This window comes from Brienomyrus brachyistius, chromosome 15, assembly GCF_023856365.1.
Source record: "Brienomyrus brachyistius isolate T26 chromosome 15, BBRACH_0.4, whole genome shotgun sequence".
NCBI classification, from domain to species: Eukaryota; Metazoa; Chordata; class Actinopteri; order Osteoglossiformes; family Mormyridae; genus Brienomyrus; species Brienomyrus brachyistius.
The window spans coordinates 7,508,476-7,535,459 of NC_064547.1; the positions used below are offsets into that span (position 1 = coordinate 7,508,476).

General features: G+C 42.0%; 1 protein-coding gene across 4 annotated transcripts; it reads right to left on the minus strand.

Annotated features, from left to right (window-relative positions):
• Nucleotides 1–263: 263 nt before the first annotated feature.
• On the minus strand, nt 264–22,434 carry atpsckmt (fATP synthase c subunit lysine N-methyltransferase). 4 transcript variants are annotated; one of them, XM_048976498.1, is made up of 11 exons: nt 17,866–18,163; nt 17,421–17,470; nt 13,666–13,725; nt 13,066–13,225; nt 10,346–10,475; nt 5,644–9,076; nt 4,932–5,040; nt 2,751–4,845; nt 2,186–2,323; nt 1,171–1,221; nt 264–907 (listed from the first exon to the last, which is right to left on the minus strand). In XM_048976498.1, exons 8-11 carry the CDS (start codon nt 3,069–3,071, stop codon nt 704–706), a joined length of 714 nt encoding a protein of 237 aa, XP_048832455.1. In that variant the 5' UTR covers nt 3,072–4,845; nt 4,932–5,040; nt 5,644–9,076; nt 10,346–10,475; nt 13,066–13,225; nt 13,666–13,725; nt 17,421–17,470; nt 17,866–18,163; the 3' UTR covers nt 264–703. The 4 variants fall into 4 exon arrangements, with proteins under 4 accessions (XP_048832455.1, XP_048832453.1, XP_048832454.1 ...); XM_048976496.1 differs by lacking the exons at nt 17,421–17,470; nt 17,866–18,163 and adding an exon at nt 22,189–22,434; XM_048976497.1 differs by lacking the exons at nt 17,421–17,470; nt 17,866–18,163 and adding an exon at nt 14,027–17,410.
• Between the last annotated feature and the right edge of the window lie 4,550 nt (nt 22,435–26,984).

Here is a 26,984-nt window from a genome sequence, read left to right on the forward strand (position 1 = left end):
AAACAGGTCCTGGGTGAGGAACCAGACTAAGTGAGGACTGCCTGTACTATATACAAGCCATGTAATTAACAGTGCAATACAGACAGCTTGCTGAGCTTGCGCTAAGGTTTGTATGCATCTTAGTTCAATCCCCGAATAATTTAAAGATAGTATTATGAACATTCATCTTTCATCAGAAAATTGCAATTAAAATGAGGAGTGTTTTCTGTTTGATGATGTTTATCAACATGGCGCATGGAGCACAGAATAGACAGTCACAAATATCACAGGCGATGTCATTTATTACTTTTCTCCTTCTGTGTAGCTCTTCAAAAATGAAACGTACTTGGTGTCAGAGAAGGTGATCAACAGCTACTCCTGGATGGTATCATGGATCTTTGGCCCAATGAATCAAAGAGCTTCTTTCCAGGCTTCAGAAATGCAATGTGTCAAGTATTTGAAGCGGGGTATTTTGGTCAGTTTGGATGAGGGACACGACTGACTGGCGCTCAAACTGATCGGGGGGGGGGGGGCTGTCCCAGGGAGCATTTACTGACATTGTCTACACGCTCCCCAGAGCAGAATTTGTGTCTGCTGTTAGATAAGCCCTATAGGGAGTGATCTGATGCTCACTCTTAATGTTTTATCAAGGATTACTGTCGTACAAGTCAAGGTAACTTTCAATGGATGAGCCAGGTTTTAGCTGCTTGCCAGGGAAGCACAATTAGGATTTTAGGTCCCCGCAGCCCTTGGCAGCTCCCATCGCTGCCCGTGGCTCTCTGAAGGACTTGGAGTCGTACGCCCACACGGCGTCTATCCCCTCCCCGGTTACGGCATCGGGCTCCCACGTAGGGAAGGGGAAGCGACAGGCCACCACCCTGGCGGCACCCGACAGGTCCAACTGCAGCTTGTTCTCCAACGGCACCATCTGTTGAGGTCAAATATAGGAACCTGTTACTTCGAGTGGAAGCCTTCTCACAATAACGCCGCCGACTGGAAATCTGTGGCATAACATGTACTGCTTGCATGAAAACTCAAGACGGCAAATCAAAACTTCTATTTATGGTAGCAGGAAAAAAATGTTAATGGATATTATTCACTTTATTTTCACTGCATATGCGTAGTCTTGTGTCTATATACACACACATACACACACACACACCATACATAATCATTTTGATTTAAACTTACCATCTGTGGGACGCCAAATATCACAATATTGGAGTACTGAGAAAAATTTACCTAAATAGAGAAAAAAGACATTTATGCATTTATAACTGACTTATCTGACATTATGCCGTTACGTAGAATATAAATGCACAATTATCACACACACTGATTTTAAGTATGATTTATACACACACACATGTGTGTGTGTATGCTTATGAAATACTACTTTGATACAGTTTTACATGACAAGTGATATCACTTACATATATATACACAGACACAGATGGGAGTGAACCTGGAAATATGACTATTCTGCTAAGAACAGCATTCAAACCTGTAACATTCCGGTCACAGGCACAGCAGTTTAACCTGTTGTGCCACATATTGACCCCCCCCCCGTGGTCGGAATTTTTGATGTTATGTTTTGTTGACAATAAAACATATGGATCAATTTTAATGAACAAGTACAAGAACAAGTTTGAAAACAATGCCTCAGCGCAGGATTGAAATACGAAATATATGCCAATACCTCCCCCTGCCGACAGAAACAGTATCTACACAAAATTACTCAGAAATCGGTCCAATCTGGCTATACGGAGTTTTTTGCGTGTTTGAGATGTGTAGTCCTTAAAGGGACTGTAATGGGAGTCCGGAATGTATCGTGAACATTCTTAGAGTGCCCCCACCTTCCATATTGTTCGTTGCTGTTTGGACCACACATCACGGTCTGTAAAGGCTGCACTTATAGCTTCTACATAGCCTGGATCTTCCCATAACTGCACACATATTCACAATTCTAGATCATATTTTAAAAATAAATCGGGAGGTGACATTAAATGCATCGTATTACTCTTTATATTAATTTTAATGCTATATTTTAACTACCTCTTTAAGAATGTACTAGTATAAACTACTATATCTGAGGTTAAAAAGCACTTACATTAGCTACCTTTATCTTAATACTGTACCAAAGAGTGGGGCATCTCCTCCTATAAAATGGACTATCTGTGTCGGGATTGTTGATTCAAAGCCGTACCTTCCATAAATCCGTTCTGTAGAAGGCGGTGTTGTGATGGACCCCCTCCCTCCATGCCCTGTACCTTGAGTACCAAACCAGCCACGGATTTAACTCGAAGCCAACTGCCTGAAAGCCTTGCTTGGCAGCTGCTATCACCTATGAGAAACGGTGATACTGTGCACATTAGTGGCTGATATGCATGCAGTGGCTTACCACACAACAGAACACGTTTACATGGAAAAATGAACATATCACTATGCTTATTTTTACCAAATGTATTTGATTTTTGGTAAAAATCACCACAACAATGTGATCGAACTGTGTTTGAATATAAATTCCAATTTGGTTCTGGTGTTAATGCTATTCCTGATTTATATGTACTCATTAAATGCTTTGCATCATATATATCAGACAATATAAGCGGGAGTATCGATAGACCCCTAACTGGGGTTAGTTTCTGTTCTTACTTCCGGACATAAATAATAATGAGATCATCGGTTTTGCTGCTTGCGCAGTCACGGCAACGTCATTCAATAAGCAGTTCAAGCACTAGGTGGCAGTAATAAATCATCCAACTACTTACAATTCTGCCGTCTCCACTTCCTATGTCCACCAGCGTACCAGTCCGGTATCGGAGGAGCTTCAGGACGTTATTGATTTGGGCCGGCGTGGCCGGCACGAAGGGAAGGCACACTTTTCGGAATGCGGGCGTTACAAACGGCGTTGCGATGGCGTACAGCGCAACGAGGGTTCCTCCGACGAAGCCTGTTACAACCAAGCCCCAGCGGTGTCTGCTGCTGCCATCGATCGGCGCTATGTCCTCCTTGACAGAACTTGCGTCTCGACTGAGCCGTGGCATAGCCGTTAAGTTGAGAGCTCGTTGACATTCACCGCTGGTTTTCATTAATACTGTTTCCCAAAAAAGGAATCCCCATAATACAACAGTTGCACATATAACAATTCATCTGTGATTCAATCCTATACAATTGTAAAGTTTTGAGGATTGAGAAACAACGGGGCAAAACTGAAAAATTCCTATTCCCAATAACAAAAAATCTTAGATGTCAAACTACTCGGCTAGCACATGTAGCTCTTGAGTCCAGCAACAAAATTCGTCCGTATTGAAAGCGATGTAACTGTATAATAGTTCCGCCGAATTGTTGTCTAGACAACAATATACTTGCTGTACAAGGTTGTATCATTGGATCGACAAAAACAGGAAACAGTATTCACAGTGTTAAATATTTTTATTTTTAAATAAGTGCGATAATAATACGTAACAGCCATAAAAGTTTGAATATAGACCATTATATTCGAATAGTTGTATAAGCCGACGTATGAATTACACTCCTATCAATGTGATACATAGAATAAAGTAATAAATAATCACAATGGGGCAATTACGTAACTGCCTCGTCAGCATACACAATAAATAATCAAAATGGCTATTACAAATTGCTAAATAAAGCTTCTTATATGCCCCTGTTATAAAAAAAATAAAACTTTTATGTATTTTCAAGTTATCAGCAACAGCACAAATGTTTTAACTCGTCACCCAAACGTCAGAAACATGCGAGTACAATTATCCACCCACGCTCTCCGATTAAAAAAATGCACAGAATAAAATTAAGCAATAAATAACCACGAGTGTAACAATTTAAAACTGTAAACCCCGATAATTTTTTTACAATTTTAAAATCATAGAATATTTGAAATAACAATTATACTTAAAAATATTCCAAATACGACACAAAACTTGTACATTTTAACAATTTTTCATCAAAAATACTAGAACAGCAACAGTCATTCGTCGCAGTCACGTTTGGGGTGTACATTTCGCACATGGTACCAGTCTATCGTAGGGCAACAACAAAATTATGGTAAAGAGAAATGCCAAAATGAGTTTTAAAAACAAAAATGAAAACTGGTCGAGGTAGCTACTTGGAGCTACGTTTGGAAACAGAAACGGTTTCTTTCCTTAAATATTTCCAACGTAAACATTAACATTAGAATGGTGTGTGAGTGCACCCTGCGATGGGCTGCCCCCCGTCCTGGGTTGTTCCCTGCCTTGTGCCCATCGCTTCCGGGATAGGCTCCGGACCCCCCGCGACCCAGTAGGATAAGCGGTTTGGGAGATGGATGAAAAATGTTCGAGGTAGCTACTTGGAGCTACGTTTGGAAACAGAAACGGATTCTTTCATTGAAAGCGTAAATTTACAACGTAAACATTAATATTAGAATGGTTTTGAGTGCGCCCTGCGATGGGCTGGCCCCCCGTCCTGGGCTGTTCCCTGCCTTGTGCCCATCGCTTCCGGGATAGGGTCCGGACCCCCCGCGACCCAGTAGGATAAGCTGTTTGGAAAATGGATGGATGAGCATTAATATTAATCCAGTGTAGTTCATGTTGGTTCCGACAGTACAGTTGTTTGCACCAAAAACTCCACATTTTACGTTTAGTTCTTCTGACCAAAGTCGAGTAATTATACGAAAGCACTTATGTCATTTTAAGGTGGCATGTCATTGCTCTGCAGAATCGTTCGTTTTCACGTTTATCCTCGGTTTCGCTTCATGATCTTCTTTTGCAGATTTTCCTCTTAAAACAAGATTGGCGATCTTGCACTTCAGGTCGATAAGGTCTCCGATAGTTCGCAGCTCTAATCCAATCGCGATAACCTCCTCTGTAAAAGAAATGTGTCGTAAGCCATATTTAAATCAATGTAATTTCATATCTCGTTAAAAATGTATTTCAAACCACACAACTTACTTTTAGCCATTTTCTTAGGGTTTTCTTGTCCGTTCAGATCTCTCAGCGGGCGACGATGCCTGCAAGTCGTGATTCTTTTTAATGGCGGTGCTATTTCCTTTTCAGGTTCCTGTATAAGTACAACGTAAGTTATGGCAGGGAAATCCCAGAGTCACGAGAGCCCCTCTTGCGAAACGCCGTGCAACACGGCATGCACGAAAGCCAAACACCTTTCATTTTAAAAGGGTGCTACAAGTGATCAACCATGCACAACACAGTGCTCAGTAAATATGTGCGTTCAATTAAAACAAATAAAAAAAAAAAAAAAAACACGCAGAAAAACAACGCGCACTTACACAAAACTCGAACACCACAGGTCAATTCGCCAAAAGTGAAAGCTGTCTATTAACTGGTCGTTGCATAGGTATAACAGAAGGGGATTCCGACGCCGAGAATGAAAATTTTATATGGTGGATGTGGTAAAATACCATCCAAATGTTAAAAAAAAAACATAAAAGCATTACTGGGTGCGCAAGAACTGGGCTTAAGTTAATAGAGCACAGAGGCATAAACATATACAGTAACAAGTGTCTCAGTTTTCATCCTTACTATATGAACATTTCACAGCTTGCCCCTGCTGAGTTATTGTGTTGTTGTGTGCGTGAGTTTGCCAGGGTATTGTGTGAACTCTCTCCGATCCTCGCGTTCCCTTAGCCTTGTATAAATTACCTACCGTGTGTCTGTGTACCTGAAGGTCCAGCGTCTGTCTTCCCCGTGTTTCGAGCTTCTGGATGATCAGCTTTCGTTTTGATATTTGTATTGCGACATGAACAGCCCACACGATTTTTTTTGTCACAAAAATGATTATGTCATTTAAAAATGATTACGCTCGAAACTGCTTGTAATATGTCGAGCTGTTGTTTGTTTCAGGGAATAAAACAGGCAATCAAGTATCGTTACCTCTGTAGAGTTCTTTTGGAACTTTAGCTCGATTTATACATATTAGTGACTATGGGAAAACCGACTTTGACACCAGAATTGATTCAAGGGTTCATTATTCTAGACTGTGGTCAGAATATAATGGCATAAAATGAAATTTATGTGACTTTAAGGACAAGTTGAGACGAGTGTAAAATTTAAAACGAGCAAATATGTGTTTTATACCATGTCGAGTCTATTTGAATAGGTGTCATATGATGCCACTATCTGTTGTTGTATGTCAGTGGTTTACGGGAAATTCTGGAATATTTATTAAAGAGGCGCCACCCGATTGGCTTGTGAACGTGAAAACTCATTAATATTCTTATCACCAAACACGTCATATTTTCCGTCTCACAATTATAATAAAATATGGTAACCCTGGTTTGGGGAGAAGGCAACTAATAGCGTAAAGTTAAAATCGTAACGATGTCTGATTTAAAGAAACCCAAGGTTTTAGTTTGCCCCACACTAACAGGAAGACTATTTCACACTCTACGCCGTGTGTCTTCACAAATCCAGTTTAAAATGTTCTTCCGCGAATTTCCACCTATGGCCATGGCTTCCCGTGTTTGAATTAATATCGAAACAACTATTTGGTTGAACAGTATCCAGACCTGTTAGAATCTTATAAAACCTGGGTCACGCCATTTGTCTCCTTTACTCCAGGCTGAACAGCTTCAGCTCAGCTAACGTCTCAAAGCAATGACGTCATTCACTTGATGTACGTCTTGCTAAACGGCATAAGCTGACCGTTGTTTTTTCGCGTAGTCCAAGGACAACCAGCTGGAGAAGTCTGGACAAACATACAATTTTTGTATTTAATTTGGATTCACTGATCACCCCAAGAAATAGACCGTTGTCTTTAAATTATTAAATTGTGCCCCCAAGTATCACACTCTTTGGTCCTCTGAGAGAAATAGTTGGGGACTAGTGTGCCCTGTGATGGGTTGGCGCCCTATCCTGGCTTGTTCCCTGCCTTGCACCCGTAGCCTCCGGGATAGGATTCAGACACCCTGCCACCCGGAGTAGGACAACTGGTTACAGAAAATGGATGGAGGGATGGATGGATGGACTACTGGTGTAGCCTATGCATGGGTACAGAAGCTCTAAAAATTTACATATCACCTTTTGAATTTTGTGCTGAAAAGTAGAGACCTTGGTCTTATTTCCGTAAAGATTTTAATATAAAGATGCTTTTTTTTTTTTCCCAAGCCTCATGAATTGTACGCATATACTGACCACTTCTCCAACTTAACAGCCATTGTGGCTGCAAAAGATACATATCTTCTGATATGTATCTTTTGCATTGTATTATATGCAACAGGAAGAAAACACTTCAAAAAGTGCATATACTTCTGTGTGGGGGCTGCAACTTCATAAAATAGCAGGGTGGCCCAAGGTTAAAACAAGTTATCAGCAGCCTTTAATTCAGCCTGAAGTGGATATACATACAGAATTCAAACAGCTGGAACATGGCTGATCAAACTGTGGCCTTCTGACAGTCTACTAAAACACTACTGCTACTTTGACATGCTTAGATACTACTGTAAGCTTGGAAAAAGGGGTGTAGATGTAATTATGCTGAATTATTGCCAAAACAAAGACGAATGGAATTGGTAGCCCCCTCTTATTTCGTAAAGGAAGACAATTATGTTTTACATATTGTTCAACAGTTATTGTGCAAGCGACATGAATGCACTAACAAATACTAAATGCAAGTTTACAAATGATAAAAATATATCCAAGTAAGTTGGCTTTGTTAGAATTCAGGTTAAATATTTAAAAATTCCCCATTACTGCAATTTTGATATGAAATATGACCTCAGGAGTTAAACCACCAATTCACATTGTACATTGTGTTACAGCAATCAACCCATGTAACTGACTGACTTTTTTTTTAAATAAAATAAAATAAAAAAACAGAATGACCCACATGCTTTTGTAAGATACCTAAAGATATAACTACATTCGTTAGCAACTTCCAAACTGTCTATGTAATATAACACACCAGTCTATTACGTCTCCAAAATGCGTCTACAAGCATAATGCAATGTAATGTAATGCATGACAAGCCATCCGTACACCAGCTTGATCCCTGTGTCATTTCCCCCAGACGCAAGACATCTCAGATTTATGAGCTAATTTCACGGGACAGCTTCCAAATCATACCACTATTATTACTGAGCACATGAATATATTATTCAAAATACTACAGTGAAACGTCAAGTTATCCTCTTATATTCAAAATGTACGATCCATAGAGCACAGGACTGTCCACTTCAGAGATCACAGGAGTTTACTATTGTCGTTTTGGTACACAAGATGGCATTACACTCTCCCAAAAACAGTGTCGTTAGCCAGGCCTTCCTCACTGAAGGAAAGCGCAGGGTAGAGTGTGCACACCCGATGTCCACAGATACCAACAGGCTACTTATAGACAGGATTCATACAAGCCTATAGGCACGATTCAGCACAAACTGCATTCAGAAGGTATTATTTCTTCTCTGGTTCAGATTGTTTCTCCATGGCAAACACGTACAAGAAACTGCATTATATTTTGATAATCTTAAACATAATGATGATTGCATGAGGCAAAACACAGTATACACAAATTAAGAAAGAAAAAAAAAATCAAACTAGAAATTCAGTAAGAGACATAATTACATGACGTTCACTTGGGGGGGAGAGGGGGCATAAAAGCATGGAGGGGTTTTTTTGTTTGTTTTTTTTTTTTTTTTTGTAAAAACACTGCTTTGAAAAATGTGACTGACATCTGAATCCCCCACTGCCCCCCTTCCCAAAAGCTTGGTAGTATTCCTTTGGCAAAGGCCAGCATTCCAGGAAAACAACTCTGCAAAATCTAGCGGTCGTCTTTTCGACATGGTCTGAAGGGAACAGGATCCAGGCCGTACGCATGTGGCACGTATCTGCCAGGCAGTCACTAGTGCAAAGAACAGCGGCCTAGTGATGCGAGCCTGCCGTTTGAGGGCCCTCTTCTGTCTGCAGGTCCCGGGTCGACGCGTTCTCTTGTGGTGCAGCGCTGGCGCTAGCGCTGAGCGAGTATGGAGGGGGCGCGTCACAGATGCTGCCGGGCTCGCAGCTCTCGGGGATGAGAATGGCTCGCGATTCGCCCACGGCATCGCTCTGGGCATACTCACTGTATGGTGGAGGCTTCAGGTCGTCGCCTGTCGAATCAGAACAGAGAAACAAGCTGAAAATATTATCACATGTTCTAGCCAATCAGAGCACAACAACTACAACTTTAAGCATAAATGACATTGGTGGAAAGACCTCTGAAGAGCTCAACAAGTAGCTCGTTGCCCTAACAATGCAAAGGTTGTTGGTTCAGATCGCAAAGAGAACACACAAAAATAGTAACACTTCCCTCTACTATAACTTGCTTAGAATAAAACCATCAAATACTATAATAATAAATATAACAAATAAGCAATTATACCTAGTCATTCATGTGCATGATGAAGTAGCGTATAGTGTTATGTGCTGAAATCCATAATGCATTCTGTGGAGGAGCTACGAGGGACCTAATTAGGTAGATTATTATAAGGATGTGTATCACCACCATATGTCCGACGTCCCTTTGTTATTGCTGTGAGCCCTAAAATAACTTCCAAGCAAATGATGTCAGATAACCATTTATTTAATCGGAAGGGACAAGTGGTAGGTTTGGGGCGGAAAATAAGCATCGTCTGAATATCTTCCTGGGCACCAGATCCTGTGATTTACGAGCTGTGAGATTGAGCTCCAACACGCAAGATGCTGCCTGACCGCCACTGTCTATCCGTGTCCTTCATCTGACCTCGGATGGTTAGATACATCCGGGGGTAACGCGAGGCATCTCCGCGACCAAAAATATCGAGATGGGGGATTGGCGGCACATCTCCCTTTTTAGGAGAACATGACCTCAGGGAGAACTCAGGTTCATTTGTATTTTGAATAATACCTGCAGAGTAACTTAGCGACAATGATTGATTTGTCTTCAAAAAAAAAAATGTGGCTGAAGACTGACCCCCATCAACCAGGAAATATCGGTATGTTTTACAGGTCACTTAAAACTAAGGAGCTGCCTGCCCACAGTCAATTCTTAAGCTTTTTATGGCATTCATGCTAATTCTACCCCAGGTGTATTTCCACAATACAATTTATATCGTTCATTAGATGGATTAAATTGTACCATCTCATTTTTACATGACCTCTCTAAAATCTTCGATAATAGATATTTATAAAGGCCTAATTTACGGTGGGTTTCTCCCATCACGGATGAAAAACAGCTGCTGGTTTCCAGCCTGCCAGTCAGAGCTGATCTGTTACAGGGGAAGTACTGAACAGACATGAAGAACAAGGAGGAAGGTGTGTGTCTGACAGATGGCTGGAGAATGCGGCCGGCGACAGACTGACATGTGTAAGTAAGCGCGGAGTGAGGAGCGCTCCCTTACTTCCCAAGACGGCTTCGTATGGAGGAGGCACGTCCAGATGAGTGTACGACGGCGCGGGCGGCAGCGATGCGGAAGGCTCGCCGACGGAGCTGTCATCCTGGACACCGTACCAGCTGGGCCAGATCGACGTCTGTGAATAAGAATGGAGGTGGGAGTTGAACACCCACTGCAGCGCCGCGGCAACAGCAGGAGAGGCGGCTGCGCTGGCGGGCCACCAGCGCACGGACACGGCCGCGGGGCCAAGGCAGATTTTCCTGCTCATTGCAGTCTCCTTCGTCCAGATCTGCCTGGACTGATTCATACTCTGCCTTCATCACACTCCCTTATGAAAGTAGTAACTGCAGAAGAAATTTATGTGGGCGAACCAGCATCTTCACGAAACCAACCCTGTGCAAATTATTTGCCTGGAAAATACACTCTGCAAAAATATTTTAAAAAATTAATAAATAAACCTCTGCTCCTGTTTGTAGCTATTTAAAGCCTTAGTTATCCACACAGACAAGGAAAGTTGTGATTATTTCGTGTCATTTACAATAACGAAACAATTCAAAGCCACTACTGCTTAGAAAATTGTTTTCTTTTACAGTGACGATACACTGGGTTTCCTTTCGCCTGTTTTCTTCAGGCATTTCCTGTTTGCTGTCAGTGAAAATTACGGCACGCATGACGAATGCCTGGCTTTGCAGACCATTTAAAGCAGATGAGCCTAACAGTGACTTTCATAGCATTCAAAGGAGTTCCTGCTTCCTCTTACCAAGGAAAACCCACCTTGTAGTAATCACACCAGCTTCCTTGCAAAGCACTGGCCTGTCCCGTCACCACTAACCGAGACCTAAGATTCTGATCTCATTTTCATTTCTGCTTTTATTTACATACAGCTACAAAACCGGACTGACTATGTTTCAATTCAACTGATGCCAAAATTTTTCCCCAATGTAACATGTATGAGCCGTAACAATCACAGCTCTTGTTTACAGCTAAATCGTAACATTGGGGCCTTGCCTTAACAAAGCAAAGTTATTTTGAGTGTATTAGAGCTTCCTGCCACTACTAGGATCACCATTTCCATGCATTCAGCTGGATGCTCACAGAGAACCTATTACAGGCCTATTAAAGACTCAGCGAGCCCCTGAAGCCAAATCACAAGAGGTCCAGGGACACACACAAGAGGTACTTTCACTTTAATGAACAATAACTACTTTCCCAGTGCTGGTAAAGGCTCTCTGCATCAGTAGTCATCACGCGTAATGAGTTTTGGCTCATGCTGAAATACCTGCGGTTTCAGTTATGGCAGCTTAAACTGTGAAAGAACATTAAAGGGAAAGAGAGCATAGACGGAGGATGTGCCCACCCCATCTTATGCATGGGGGCCCCTTACCCGAAAGTGCTTTTTTTTTTAAAGACCACAAAACTGTGCCGTAAAACCACAGCATCAATAAGTGGGGACTGACTTTCCCCTATCAGAAACATGTCTTACGCCACGGTATCGTACTCAGCATGCCTGCAGAAGCAGGAAGAGGAACGGCCACGAAAAAAGCTACAGCTGCAATAACTTGTATTTATAATCTGAAAGATGAAGACCACAATTATTTCGCTTTAATAGCTATGCGTGTACTTAATCACAATAAAACCAGTAGGGCAAATAAATATATCCATAAAACAAACAACGAATTACGCTTTAAAAGAGTCAATTAAAAAAGCAAACAATAATTTTCAGCTGTTTTTGGAGATCAAAACTGACTTTCTATAATATTTTCCATCACCCTGTATTACCAGGAAAAGAAAGACGACCTGCAAGCCTGTAGTGAATAAGTGCCATAAGAGTGGCCTGGACGCCCCCCCCCCCCCCCCGTTTCCTTTTGGTTTGAGGGGCTGGACCATGTAAACTGAGCTGATAATGCGAATGACGGAAATGGAAGGCGATGGGACCTTAAATACTCATGCGAAAGGGTCACATGGTTAGAGGATCACACATACACACACCACATAAGTACAGGGGAGATGTCAAATGGTGCTTTTCCACTGTCATACAGGAACCGACCGCACTGCGAAGAGAGACTACTCACTTTGTTTTTACACTGCAGAAGGGTCAGCTCAGTAAAGGCATTGCCAGGTTTGGAGAGCGATAGCGATGAAAAACTGAAGAGATGTTTGTTTACTGTTCACATGGTGTACGTCATCATTTACTACAATATGCGCAATTTTTTTTTTTTACTGTGTGCCAATGTCCGCTAGCATGTCCGTGAGAATCACCTTCAAGTAGCAAATGCTAACAGAATTAGCATCATTTGTGTTCAGCTGTTCTACAGAACTTTCTTTCTTAAGTAGAAGGTTTCTCAAGTTCCGAGTTTTCGGAAATGCATCAATACATATCGATGTACTGTATGCTAAAAATTAATAATATATAGAATATAACCTTTTTCCTTTAGATAATCTGTGCACAGAACACTGGTATCTCAGTGTATTTCTACCAGATGGATAGCAGTGATGCAACCAGCTCGGTTTGGTTACGCTTTCGGTCAGCATGGATGTAGCTTGGGTACCGCTCACATACAATGGAAAACCGCCAGTTCGCGGTACGGCTCGGTTCATGGAAGCAGTGGGAAAATGCCAAAAAAAAGCTGAGGGCTGGCCCATTTAAAGAGGGCGGAAGCCCCCTCCCCATGACATTCGGCCATTCAGCTGGAGCTGGTGGTGGCGTGTGGCTGAGGTATACTCACATTTTGGCTTTCGCACATCTGGTGCAGGTAGGCTCTGCCTCCAACGATGACGATCTGCGCATTGCGGGGGTTGCTAAGGTAGGCTGCCAGCTGCCTCTGCCGCGATCGGTACCAGCAGATGTAGAAGAAAATCTTTATGATGATGAAAATAATGACGATTCTACGTGGAAACAGTTACAGTGACATCAGCGAGGCATTTCCTCAAAAAGCACCCTGGAAACAAACTCCAAGGAGGATAATGCAGGAAAATCAGCACAGAAAAACATTCGCAGCTGTGGACACAGACCTCATGGGACTATCATTTGGCCTAAAATTGCCATATCTCTCACTAACAGACCTTTATGTAAACCTTCCCTGTAAGAGTTTGGTGTTCACAGAACTGAGGATTGCGAAACTCAAGGGCGGAAAAAAAACCAAGGGATGCTAATTTCTAACAGCCGATGTGTCTGTCGCAGCTAGCAAAGTACAGCACCCTTAACAGCATCTCTTAACTTCCAGCCACACAAACTTGCAGGCCTTCCACTTAGCTTGACTGTTGTCAAGGCTTACATTCACTGCGTAAAGTTAAAATTGAGTTTTAACTCAAAAACTCATACTTACATGTACCAGTAAATCTCCATACTGGGATCAGCGAAAACCAGTCCTCATTATTCAAAGTCCCTGAAAAATAATTTTAAAAAAGCATGTGAAAAACGGTTTCGACATCAGTGCCATCAATATCCACATGTAACATAGTTGTTTACACAAAGTTCTCTATCGTTCATTAAACTGCCTTGAGAGTCGTCGCGTTGGCCGCATTATCAGCGAATTTCCTCGTTGCTCAAAATGGAAACGGCGACTCAAGGCTGCTTTTCTGTTATCCTCTGATGTAAATCAAGTTTATCGAACTCCACCCCTGTGCCATATATGCCAAAAAAAGGGGCCTTTGAGCATCAATTATATTAATTCTGATTTTAATTACCAAGCAGGACAAGCCATGTGCTATTCGACTGAGATGGATGTGACAAAGACTTTGCCGGAATGTAAGCGTGTTCAGTAATGTCGCCCCACCCACCCCATTTCCGTGTCAAAGAACACTGAGCCAAGAGAGGAAACTCTGCCTAATCTCTGCCGCAGTGCTGTTACCATTCGAGCAAATACTTGACACTAGTCATATAGTCTTGACACTAGCCCTAGTCCGCTTAAAAAGCAAAAAAACAGAACAATGTGCAAGAGAGAAAAACTTTCCTATGTCTGCCTTTAACATGAGCCGTTTTTTTTCCTCATTCAACACAGAGTAAGACTTCAGATTCACTACAAAAGTAAGGTTTATCCACCCATCTATCTTCCAGCTACTCATTCTGGACTGGGTGAGGGAGGACCTGGAGCTTCGCCCAGAGAGCAAAGGGTACAAAGCATGCTGAGATGCCAGCCTACCAGTGGGCAGGCACGCACTACTGGCAACATAGACACCAATTAGCCAAGGTAAAAGCCTTTGGACTGAAAGTTGCAGCCAGAGTACCTGGTGGAAATCCATGTAACAAGTGGCATGTGCAAATTCTCTCTCTCTCACATGGGGACCGTCCATTCATTTCTATGGGGAAAAACCCTAATCCCAATCACGACACCCTTAACTTCTACCCAGCCCTAACCTTAACCATAAGTAACCAACCCAAACACAAGACTTTGGCATTTTTACTTTTTCGACTACATTCACAGATTTTTATAAAACTGAGGTTATCCAAATGGGGACCTCAAAGATGTCAGCCCTGAGCCACTGTACCATCCATACTGCATTCATAAGAATGCATTTCAGATACAAACAAAAATAAACGAATTAAAGATCAGGTCACCATTGTACAAAGAAGAACTTGAAACAAGTAAAAACCTACTAATGAGCCAGATTCTTGTATGTCACATGTCTGGCACAGTTGCAGGATATGAGTAATCAGAGGTTGTCAAAATAAGCATCGGTAAGATACAAGTAAACAAAGACCTTTCTACAGAGCTGCAGTTAAACCAGTCCTGATGAGCAACCACTAATCATACTGTGTATGCATACTGATAAGGAACTAAATTTTACAGTTATATGGCAAGTCCGGTAAACCAACAAAGAACTGATTCTGGATCAGCATCATGAACAGAGTTAGTAAGCAGGGGCAGTCCCAATCTCACATGCAGCTTTCGAGAGTGCGTGGGCACGAAGGCCGCGCTTCCGGACCGATGTGGGCTGCCACCACCCGGCGTCATTCGGAAAATTTCTGAAAGGGAAACTTGGCAGGGTGTAATGCTGCTGGTGTGGGACGTGCCAGCGTGGCTCATGGGACACGCTGAAGCTCGACAGCCGAGCGAATGGGACAGGGACTGGGGGGCAGCTGACCATGATTCCGACGAAGAGCAGCAGGCACCAGCCTGGTGTGACGCTTTCCATGAAAAAGGCACTTGGAAAACCATGATTGCGCGGCATTAATTCCTGACAGAAGACTGGGAGATTACTACGTGCAGACTCTCCCGAGATATCACTGGAGGACGCCTTCCCGATCAGGAAGAGCCAACATGTCAAACACAATGATCCATGGGGCAAATGTCACCCAGAGCTAGGCCGGGCAGGATGACATGACCCACCCTTGGCAAGTCGACAGGGGCATGTCTGCGTCAGCCTCTTCAATGCTCACAAATCGGACGCGGGCTGGAGGGCTTCCTTGGGAGCGCTCCCTCAAAACAGTTCCAGGCCCCTGACTCAAGGTCACCTTCTACCCATAATCAACACTTCATTTGTTTTCCATATCTTACTCAACTCAAAAATTGTATATTAAATATTTGGCAGTGCTAAACGACAGATTAAAATGAATAACAGACTTTTGGTTTCACCAGATGGTATCCAATGAACAAAAATCAGCATAATTACAGTGCTTCTAACAGGGAGATTCCCGTGTTCACATTGCAAATCAAACCTATGTGAACTTAAACTGAACTGCAATTACCAGGAAATAAAACAACTGGAAGAAATGATGCGAAAATCCCAGGCTGGAGGAATAACCGGAGTTAAAAATTAAACTGTTCACCTTACCTTACTGAGAAGTGCGTTTACAAGCAGGTACTTTAGGCGACTCACAAGGAAAAACAATAAGCAAGCAGATTGGCAATACTTTCACTGAATTTGCGACACTGAACTTACTCAAGCCGTATCTGCAAATCAACGGTCATCACAGGGAATTTCAATACCAGTAGCTGGCACTGGAAGCATCAGTCACTAAACTAAAATCAGAGAAACCAAGGGCTCATTCAGGGAAGATTGGGCCCTCATGCCCCAATATGCTGCATTTACTGTACACAATAGAGAATACAGAAACAAACAAACAAACACAAAAAGACGACAAAACAATGATAAAAAGGCTGTAGGTTTGCATGGACTGGGGAGTCGATTGTGTATTTACACCAGCATACATGCTGAAGCTCCACCCCAGAATACTGTCCAACAGGCCTATCATAGCCAGCACACAGGTGAAAGCCATTCAACCAAAGCAAAGAATATAAAACCAACATCAAAAATGGAATTTATCATTAATGCGTGAATTGTCATTAACATTGATTTGCACAGCTGAAGTGTTTTCTTTTAGAATCCTGCACAATTGGGAAGTGTTGGCTTTTTGAGAATGCGGTGGTCTCCCCTTATCCAAAGGGGGTAAGTTCCAAAAAATAAAATAAAAACATTTACACACACACACACACACACACACACACACACACACACACACACACACACACACACACACACGTCTGATAGCCAAGACAGCTACTAAATGACAAGTAGGAGGGTAGTATATACAGTGTAGATACGCCAGACAAAGAAAGATTTACATCCTGAGCAGGACGTAACTCAGAGACACTCAATAAAAAAAATCTGAATTTTCTCTATTAAATATATTCGGACTATGGTTAACTCCAGGTAACCGACACCACAGAAAGTGAAACTGCGGATAAGGGGGGGGACCACTGTTCTTCGACGTCTTAATATTTCATTAATTCGATATTTTCATTAAGGCTATCAGGAAATACAATCGCCAGAACACACAAGCTAAGTCACAAAATCTTAGTATCATTTTCTCGATAAAAATCCCATTAAACTTCCAAGACACACTAACAAAACATACCCCCCTCCCAAGTCCTATACACCAAATAGTATATGGAAGGCAGGGTCACATGTGGAGCTTTTAATAAGATGGCAACAATGAAGAAGTCATTTAATTCAAGCAGAATCCCACAAAACCCCAGTGAGGATGGACCCAAAAACGGCCTCATCAACTGACATTCCAGTTCTGACGTGCTGAAATCGTGTCTGATGTATTAACCCAGCGTGCGCTTGCCGTACTCACCAGAGAACGTCATCAGAGGGCAGAACTTCCAGATCTGCTGTCTCCATGACCTTCACCAAGACATGCAATGTAAAAGTGAAAGGACTGATTCATGTGCCTGTTCTTTTTTAGGATGTTAACGTGCAGTAACTTCTCCCACACTGCACTCTGTGGAGGCAGGCCACAATTACTGACTGTAAGAAATGTGTATTGGCACATTTATCACCTGTACAAATTTACACTTATGCACACGTCCGGCAAAGCTACACAACAGAAGGCATGCAAAACCCACGCCACGATATTTAAATTGAGTGTGTCCATTTCCAGTTTTAGTCCATTCTCTAGAAAACCAAGTACTTGTAAATCAACACAAAAAGGTAGCAAGATATGTTAACTACACTAGCACAAAAAGTACTGCATGTTACCCACTTGTAGCAAACATGAACAAGATCCATGCACAACTTACCAAAACAGGGCATAATCATGGTACAATAATTGCAACAAAGTGAAATAAAAACAGTGCTAGAACGACTCCTGAATTCCCTTCACCACAAACACTAATTTGGCACGCCGTCACCAAAAATAGACTTGCAACACAATGAGTCACTTGCTTCCTCCTACCTATGAATGCCTGGGGTGACCCAACAGGTAAACCATTGTCGCCTAGCCAAGCTGCAGTACAATGACTTGGGATAGGTTTATTTAATATACATCACCCTTTCAGAATGCCCCATAATGTCTGACTACACCTATCTTTAAATTTAAATTAGCATCAATACCCCCCCCCCCCCCCCCCCAAAAAAAAAAAAAAAAAGACTGACAAGCTGTTGAAGGACAAAACAGCTCATCAGTTAGTAGTTTAATTCTCACTTCATTTGCAGGCAAGATACCAAAGCTTCTTGCATTCTAACATTCTATCTTCAAAACAACATGATGACTGTTAGCAATACAACAATTATTTGGCTTGAAAACCAAAAGTATAAAATTTGCATATTCAACAGAAGCTATTCATCCCAAAAGAGAAACTGCAGGTCAGCAAGTCGCACTGGCAGGTGTGACTGACACTCACACCCATCAGGAGAGCTCAAGCGCTGTAGCCGTAAACAAAAATGGACACGCTTATCACCTACGGTGGCATTGTATCCGTACATGCAAGATGCGTCACACAATAAAGGCAAAAAATAAATGAAAAACAATCTTCAGAACTCTGTATGAGTCAGACAGGGCAAAGGCAGATTTCATGTATTGACTGGTTTACAATACAGGAAACCAGCAGCAAGAACCAACGAGCGTGAAGAACAAGCAGTGCAGACAAAAAACATTTGTAAGGATGTTTTATTCTGAGACCTGGCGAGTGGGGATCTCAAATTCCCACTCTCAAAACTTCACCACAGAGCGCGACTTCTAAGCTTTACTTTTAACCCATTTTAGTGGGGGTTCACAGATTACTGTGAGAAAAGTGAGGATGAAATGGACCAAATATTCTATCAGGAGAAAGCTGAAAAAACATTGCATTTCCTTAGATCATGTCTGTGCATTTTTTTTAATAAATAAGGCATAAGTTGGCAAAAGTATAAGAAATATCCTTTATTATCATTAAAAATGTGCCATTTCTGGACAAAGGTTTGGATTTCTGTGTTCACCCCCAAACTAACTCATCTTACAGCAAAATTAAAAATCCTCAAATGCAGAAAGGTAATCTAGTTCTATTTAATTTAAATAATCTGCTCTTTCCTGACATCAAAGCTAAACCCACACTACCTTTAAGACAGATTTCTCTGACAGCTTGGTGGGGAATTCCGCAATATCCGGAGATCTCCTTCTTTGGTAAAATGTTTTGCTGCATAAATGCCTTTAAGGTCATATCACTCAATGCAGACATCCCAAATGCCCACTGGGGCTATTAGACAATGCTGTCTTTGTCTACTGCTGAAGGATGTGTGCAAATGCTGTTACAAATCTATAAAGGTTGCCTCATGTTTGAGTCGGAGCCTAAAGGTCACCAAAGATAAACCCAATAAGCAAAATTAAAATAATTACCTATCAGAACATTCTGCCTGACTACTTGGATTGTACACTTAAGTTGGGTGTGTAGTGTATTAAATGTTCAGTACAGGGATAACAAAATATAATAAAATAGGTACTACATAAAATTGCCCTTTCTAAGGAGTTTTGGAATCTTCAAATCAATTACTTATAGTAGAGGCCTTCAAGGCAAAATAGAGATAGTCAGTATGTCATTTCCTGCTTGTACTTGTACCCAAAACCAATATCCATCCATTGCTTTTTCAAAAACCACATATCCAATGCAGGGTTCTGGGAAGCCTGGAGCCAAAATCAGGAAGCACGAGATGGGAGACAACCTCAAAACATGGTTGTTAGTGCATTCCAAGACACGTTCACACCCAAATGCGATGTCTAAAAACGGTCACGTTTCAGTTAAGTTCACCATGAAATGTCAGATGTTGCTAGAGGGAAGGAAAAATGCTGAAATGATTTACAGTACTATACTTATGGACAGACACAAATTGCTCTCATGAACAGAATACAACTCCTACAAGGAGAAGAAAAAACAGGATGTGGAAACAACATACTATGGAATAGCTCACACGCGTGTGCATTCAGTGACCATAAGGGGCCTTTAGATGACCGACAGCAATGAAGGTCAAAACAATAATAATCAGTGAAAATGTGCAAGTCTATGGAAGGATGGCGGCCAAGATAAAAGACTAAAACGAATCTGTCATATTTAAATGTAAGTCTGTGGCGTGGCAACTCAGGAGACTACTGTAAGACAAGCCGTAATTACTACTGAAACATGGTTAAAAAGTCACAAACAACTTTAGAAATCGAATAGTATATAACTGAATACAGTTAAACTCCCTGCCTCTTGGTAACATTGGGTAGTATAAAATGTTAAAGAGCTTCCCTAAAATGACTCACTTTAAAAGGTGAATAACCTGGTGCTAAACTTATAAACACCCAAAATATGGTTTCTTGTTTTTTGTACCACTTGTATTTCATGGGAGGAAAAAAAAACACTCAATATAGGATACTTATGACTATGCTAGATTACTTGTCTTGCATTCCATTATTTCATGAGCAATGTTTTCAAAATGCACGCACCACACCCATGCGCAATAGACATTGGCATTGCATTTCATTGTCTGCTTCCATTGACAATTTAATTCATCCACACAGCTTACTTTCTTACAGGAAATTTCTCCCATTTAACTACTTGTACGGCAGGTACTGGAACACCCCCCATCCTAACAAAATATAAACTAGCAAACTTAAAGTCATAAGTATCTGCCCTTCACCAGAATGCCCTATGCAGAGCTTCCAAATTTTCAAAGACTCTCGCACAGAAACTCATTTTGCACTAAGCAGTTTAAAAGGCATCCAAAAAACGAAACACTCTCTTACAGTTCTGTTAAAACCGAGTGCCTTTAAACAACTAAGTTCGAAGGAAGATAACTGATTAAAAACCTAAAAACTGACATGGATGAATTTTGCTGAATTTTTGGAAGATTACAAATGATGCATGGCTCTTTCCCACAGACTTTGGAAACCCCCTTTTGAGCTGTTCTGGGTTAGACACGCAGTCTCATTTCCACCTCTTTTTGCGTGTCCGCGGTTTGTCTTACATCCGACTGAGCCCCGTAATTCAGAAAAGAACAGGAGATAAAAAGTCTGATAATTTTAAAAGCTCGTCTTTTCCACTTAATTATACCATACACCTAACATTTCATGTTACTTCCTATGCACCTTTCACTTAAATGAAATACATATCACAATTATCTGCAGCTGTTTACTAATCGTTGTAAGGTACTGGAGCGGGTATAGAAATATACATGTTCTTTACGGACATTTATAGACAACGACCTTTTACACTTGCATAAATACAGAAGTGGCGCTTAAGATCTTTAATCTGGGCTGTATTCTTATACTTTTATGGAGACGCCCCACGATTAAGCAATACACCTCGCAACGTATACACACGTACACACCCACAGCCATTTCTTTTTAGTGACAGCTTCGATAAACAAAGCTAAAGAAGCATCTCTTTATGGTTAACCCCTATCTGCCAAGTTGCTAATGACGGATGGAGGGGTGTGTGTTTGTGGTGGCCGAACACAGCAAGCATATCATCCTGTTTTCTAATGGCGGGTCAGCAGTTTTCGAGCATTGCTAGTCGAATCACAACACCAGATTAACGTATACAGATACACAGGCAGATATACAGACAGGAAACTTTACTGATCCTAAAGTAAAGGTTTTACAACAGCAAACAAATATTACTGGGCCATAAATGCACAATATAAACAAATACAAGAAAGAACAACCAAAACAAACAGTGTGTATTTATCGTGCGGTAGTTTAGCCAGCATGAGGCAACGTGCCTGAACAATAAGCATCTGTTTGTGTTTAAGCTAACGTTAACTACCAACATTATACAACTAAAAATATCATCATCATCGGCAACAATAACAATAATTTTAAAACAGCTTTCTTTGCTCTAATCGCACTGAGATCGTAATTATCATCTAGACGGAGGATACAAAAATTACTGGGGCCGACCACGCGCAGAATAATACCTAGTTAGCAACTAACGGAGTGTCTCACTAAACTACTTACTGTTAATGCGGCTTATTTTCTGGAAACTGAGCTGTAACCAATAATAAAGAATACTTCAGTTAGCAGTTAATTAGCTATACTATAGAAAACAGCGACAAACTCGGCTCATGTAAGCGGATCAAACAAGCTGGTTAAGATAAACTTCACCCACCGAGTCAGTAGCGCGAGCCTTACAGACTCATGTCCATTCCCGTGTCACCCACACACATCCGGATAGTTATCTACGAGGCATGCTAGCGTGGCGCTTAGCCCCTCCAGTTAGCACAAACCAAGTCCTCCGGTGGTTAGGTAGTCGCCTGCCGTCGGGAAGCCTCAAAAAACCCATATGGCCATGACTCCGAAAACACGGCACTACCTACTACAGAGAACCGACTACATAAACATGAGCAAACGACGCAACCACGATGGACCACCAACGCGCGAACAGTAACGTCGGAACGATTAAGCGCCACCTTTCGGCAAGGAGGTCACATGCCACAATGAATAATTATTGGTTGCGAAGCTTTTAAAGGTGTATTTTTCTCAGCAAAAATAGAGACCCTTACAGAATAACAAAGAATTTTACTATTTATTCATTCATTTTCTATGCCACTTTACACAGGGTCATGGGGATCTCAAGTCTATCCTGGAACCAAGGGGTGCAATAACCCAAGGTGTGGGGCGAACTCATTGCAAGACGTTGTAATTTACTCACACTAAATGTGAAAAGCATCATTCCTACTGTTTGTAGAGTTCAGCCCCGTGTACAAAACAATGATTACAGAACTCCCCCAAACAAAGCTCTCCCAGTTTAATGGTCCTGACACTTGCTAGTGGATTACTTTCCTCCAGACAAGCACATGATACACTCTAACCTTTAGCCCACAGAGCTGTCACTTTCCACTCTACTGTACTGTATCTCCAGTTACCCAACTGTTAAAATCCTGAAATTTGCATGTGACACAATTCCCTCAATCATCTGTGACTGAAAGTTAATATGCAGTAAAGTCCTTCAGATTCCTGAAAACCAGAACCTCAAAGATAAAAATTGTATGCTGTTTTCATTATGAGATAGTTATGTTGTTACTCTGTTACTTAATGTGCTTAGAAGCATGCCAGACGTGAGAACCACTGCAGGGCAGTTCAATGGTTATAACGTTTCCTTTGGAAATTTACAAACATATTACCAAGCAAGGGCGGCATGGTGGTGCAGTGGTTAGCACTGTCGCCTCACACCTCTGGGACCCGGGTTCGAGTCTCCGCCTGGGTCACATGTGTGCGGAGTTTGCATGTTCTCCCCGTGTCGTCGTGGGGTTTCCTCCGGGTACTCCGGTTTCCCCCCACAGTCCAAAAACATGCTGAGGCTAATTGGAGTTGCTGAATTGCCCGTAGGTGTGCATGTGTGAGTGAATGGTGTGTGAGTGTGCCCTGCGATGGGCTGGCCCCCCATCCTGGGTTGTTCCCTGCCTCGTGCCCATTGATTCCGGGATAGGCTCCGGACCCCCCGCGACCCAATAGGATAAGCGGTTTGGAAAATGGATGGATGGATGGATTACCAAGCAAAATAACATTTTCCCACGCAACCCAAAAGAATTCAGTGCACTAAAGACACAGCACGCTTTTGAACTAAATCACATTTATTCTGATTCACTCAATTTGTTACTAAACCCATTTGAATTTTATAACATTTCCTGAATAAAAAAAAAAATTAAAGTAAGGCTGAAATAAAAGGTATATGAATAATATTATGCAGCTTGATAATAGGCCCTTTACAGGATAAGCGAATATGGAAGATGTATGGACAGATGGTTCTAATACTAATAATTAAGCTGTAAGTACAAGTAGCCATTCATTAAATTTTGTGGTGCACGTCTACCTGCAAATGATATATGGTATATAGTGGTAGTCCTGGATAAGGTAGTGAAATAAGCAAATAAATCTGGCAATATGATCAGTGGTTCAAATCATTGGATTCATTTCCTTTGCTTGATATTGCAAAAAGTTATTTCTGATTATAAAATATTTGCAGATTCCTTCAGGCCATCAGTATTGTCAATCCAACGATGCAGATGATACATTTGCATGTTCTTCGCTCACATCTTGAAACACTCATCGCATCTTCCTGCTTCAGCCACATCGCCTACACTCTGATTATAGTACACGTGGCCGTGACTGCACTTACTCCAATTACTCAGCTTTAGAAAACCAAATTCAGCGGCTATTTTATTGGTTTCCTCTAAGAAATTCCCATGCAATGGTATTTTGAATATGTCTGCGATGTCGCTAAGATCTTTTCCCAACTTTTGAACCTGTTGTTCCTTTAGTGACAACATGCTTAGTTTGCTTATGATTACATCCAACTCGGCAGAATCTCTTGAGGCTGTTGGAGCAAAATATGCCGAACTCCTATTTTTCTGATAACTTCTAGACAACATGTGACCTTCCGCCAGGTACAGAATCCTTTTCACTTCTGTTTCATAGTCAGGCAGCAGTTTCTCTTCTATCTGGCTGATCTGTTCACTAAGCATGTCGAGCTGATACTTGATTTTGGGCAGATGGTCAGGCACGCTCTGTCGCATTTTGTTTTCGATTTCGGCTAACTGGAAGACCAGGCCAATCTGCTTGCTGATAAACCAACATTTTCCAACGTCCAAGTGAATACCATTCAACTTGGGCAACAGAGGCTGGATGAAAATGGACATAATTCCTTTCTTCTCCATTACCTTCACAGTGTTTAGAATTTGAGCTGAGAGCATTGCTGTGGCCTTTCGTTTCACCATTTCCAGGTCTTGTAGTTTGCGTTTGATAATACAGTTATATCTCAGATTCCTGCGAATGGGAGTGTGGCATTTGGGACAAGACTTAAGGGTAAGAACCCCACTCTCTTCTGGCAGTGCCATCCATGAGTCAAACGCTGTGACTTCAAACAGGTGACCGCAATCGATAAGCTGCACAAATCGGGCTCCCGGGTCAGCCTCGTTGCCGAAAAAGAGCTCCTGCACTTCGTCCACGTCGCAGATGCCGCACTTCCGGGGACATGGCTCTCCGCACATCCCAATGCATGGGTGCTGGCACTTCAGCGGCTTACGGCAGGGCATCTGACAGGCCGGCCGGTCACAGGGCTCGTGACACAACTTTGTGCAGCTATGATGTCTGCAGTGCCAGCCGCAGTTGTTTAAGCAGGGCTGGCAGACCTCCAAGCATAACCTTGCACACTTCTGGTGGTAACATCGGTTTGTGCAAGGCTTTGAACAAGGAACACAACCGTCCCCACACCTCCCACTACACTGGTGCAAGCAGATCATCTGCACCTCGCACCGGGAGGTACAGGGGATCACTTCTCCTCTAATCTCCCTCTCCAGTTTCACGTGGCATGGCACTGACCTCTGGTGTCCACACTTTAAGTCTACCATTACGGTCTTGAAACATTTAGAAGTGCAAGGTTCACCACGCACTCTGTCACATAGGTGACCACAACAAGGTAACCGCTTGTCACAAGGAACACGGTGTATAAATTTGTTAGGGTCTGTATCTTCAGGGGCTGATGCAGACAGGTTCTCCGGAGTCAAATTCTGACAAGTGACACCTTCTGCAGAGCAACTGTAAGCACATGTGTGGTCTATGTTTTTTGGATGGCACGGCTCAGTGCAGATGTGACCGCAGAGAAGTCTGTAGCCACAGGGCTGGGAACATCCTCCCAAGGGTACCATGAGAAAGTCATCTGCTTTTGCTACAGCGGTGATGGTACCAGGATGGTTTTCACACCGCAGGCTTAGAGCCTCACCAGTCAGCCCATAGCTGCTGGCGGCATTCAATATTTTGCTCCACGATGGGACTGCTGAATATATTGCCATGTTTCCAAAACAATATAAGCCTATCTTTGCTCTTGAAAGAGCAATTGAAATGTACTTGGGGTTTGTCATGTTGAATGCTTTCCCATCCAGACTACTTCTGACTAATGACAGTAATATGATGTCATTTTCCTTCCCTTGGTATTCGTCTACTAAACAAACATTCACACCGCGAAGCATGCTTTTCGGCAAGGTCCTCATCAAGAAAAAGAGCTGTCCAGCATATGGCGTGAGAATGGTAATCTGGGAAGCCTTATAACCCTGATAAATCAAGTGACGGTAAAATGATGTCACAAACATTGCCTCGTGAACGTTCTTGTGGCTTTGGCCATCGCTCGTACTTTCATCAAGGTGCTTGTGGTCTACAAAGAAGATATTTGTAGTGACACCCTAAGAGAGACAATGATGTATTAATTTACACTGTTATTCAGAATCCATTGCTATGCACATCTTGTACTTTACAGTCATATGCAGTATTTCTCAGAACTAAATCAGAAATAACCGCATTAACAAGAATACGGTATTACTATAGGTCCACCATCAAGAAATGTTTAACGATTTATTCAATTGCTTATCAACTGCTTAAAAAAAGACATTCACATAAACGTGATGTAACGGCACAATATTACATGACTCAAAATAAGGTGAAAGCCATGAGAATTACCTTTATTTTTTCATTGTCTGCATTGTGGTTCTCTAGCTCGTCAAACAAGTGTGGCATTAACACCTGGGAAATACCAGGATGCATGCGATGCTACAGAAAGAGAGAGGAAGGTTAAAAGCTGTTAGATATATCAGTTATATGCAGTAATTCCTCACCTTTCCCTGAAGTCACGTCGGCGTGACTGTCTGGCTCGAGGGAACAGACTTAACGTTCAGCAAAGATGGGAAGGTCGCTCATCATACTAAGCTACTCATCGATTGCTCAAGTAGGTCATAATGCGCAACGAAATGAAAATGTTTCTCTCATTTTTGTAAGTGCTCCAGAGTTCACAGCCACGTAAATAACACTCCAAATGAATTTTTTGGAGCTTTTACAAAACACACAGAAATTCCTAGGCCTAATGTCCTACTAATCATTATACCAATTACGGTTATTAAAGGCACTTTCCACCGC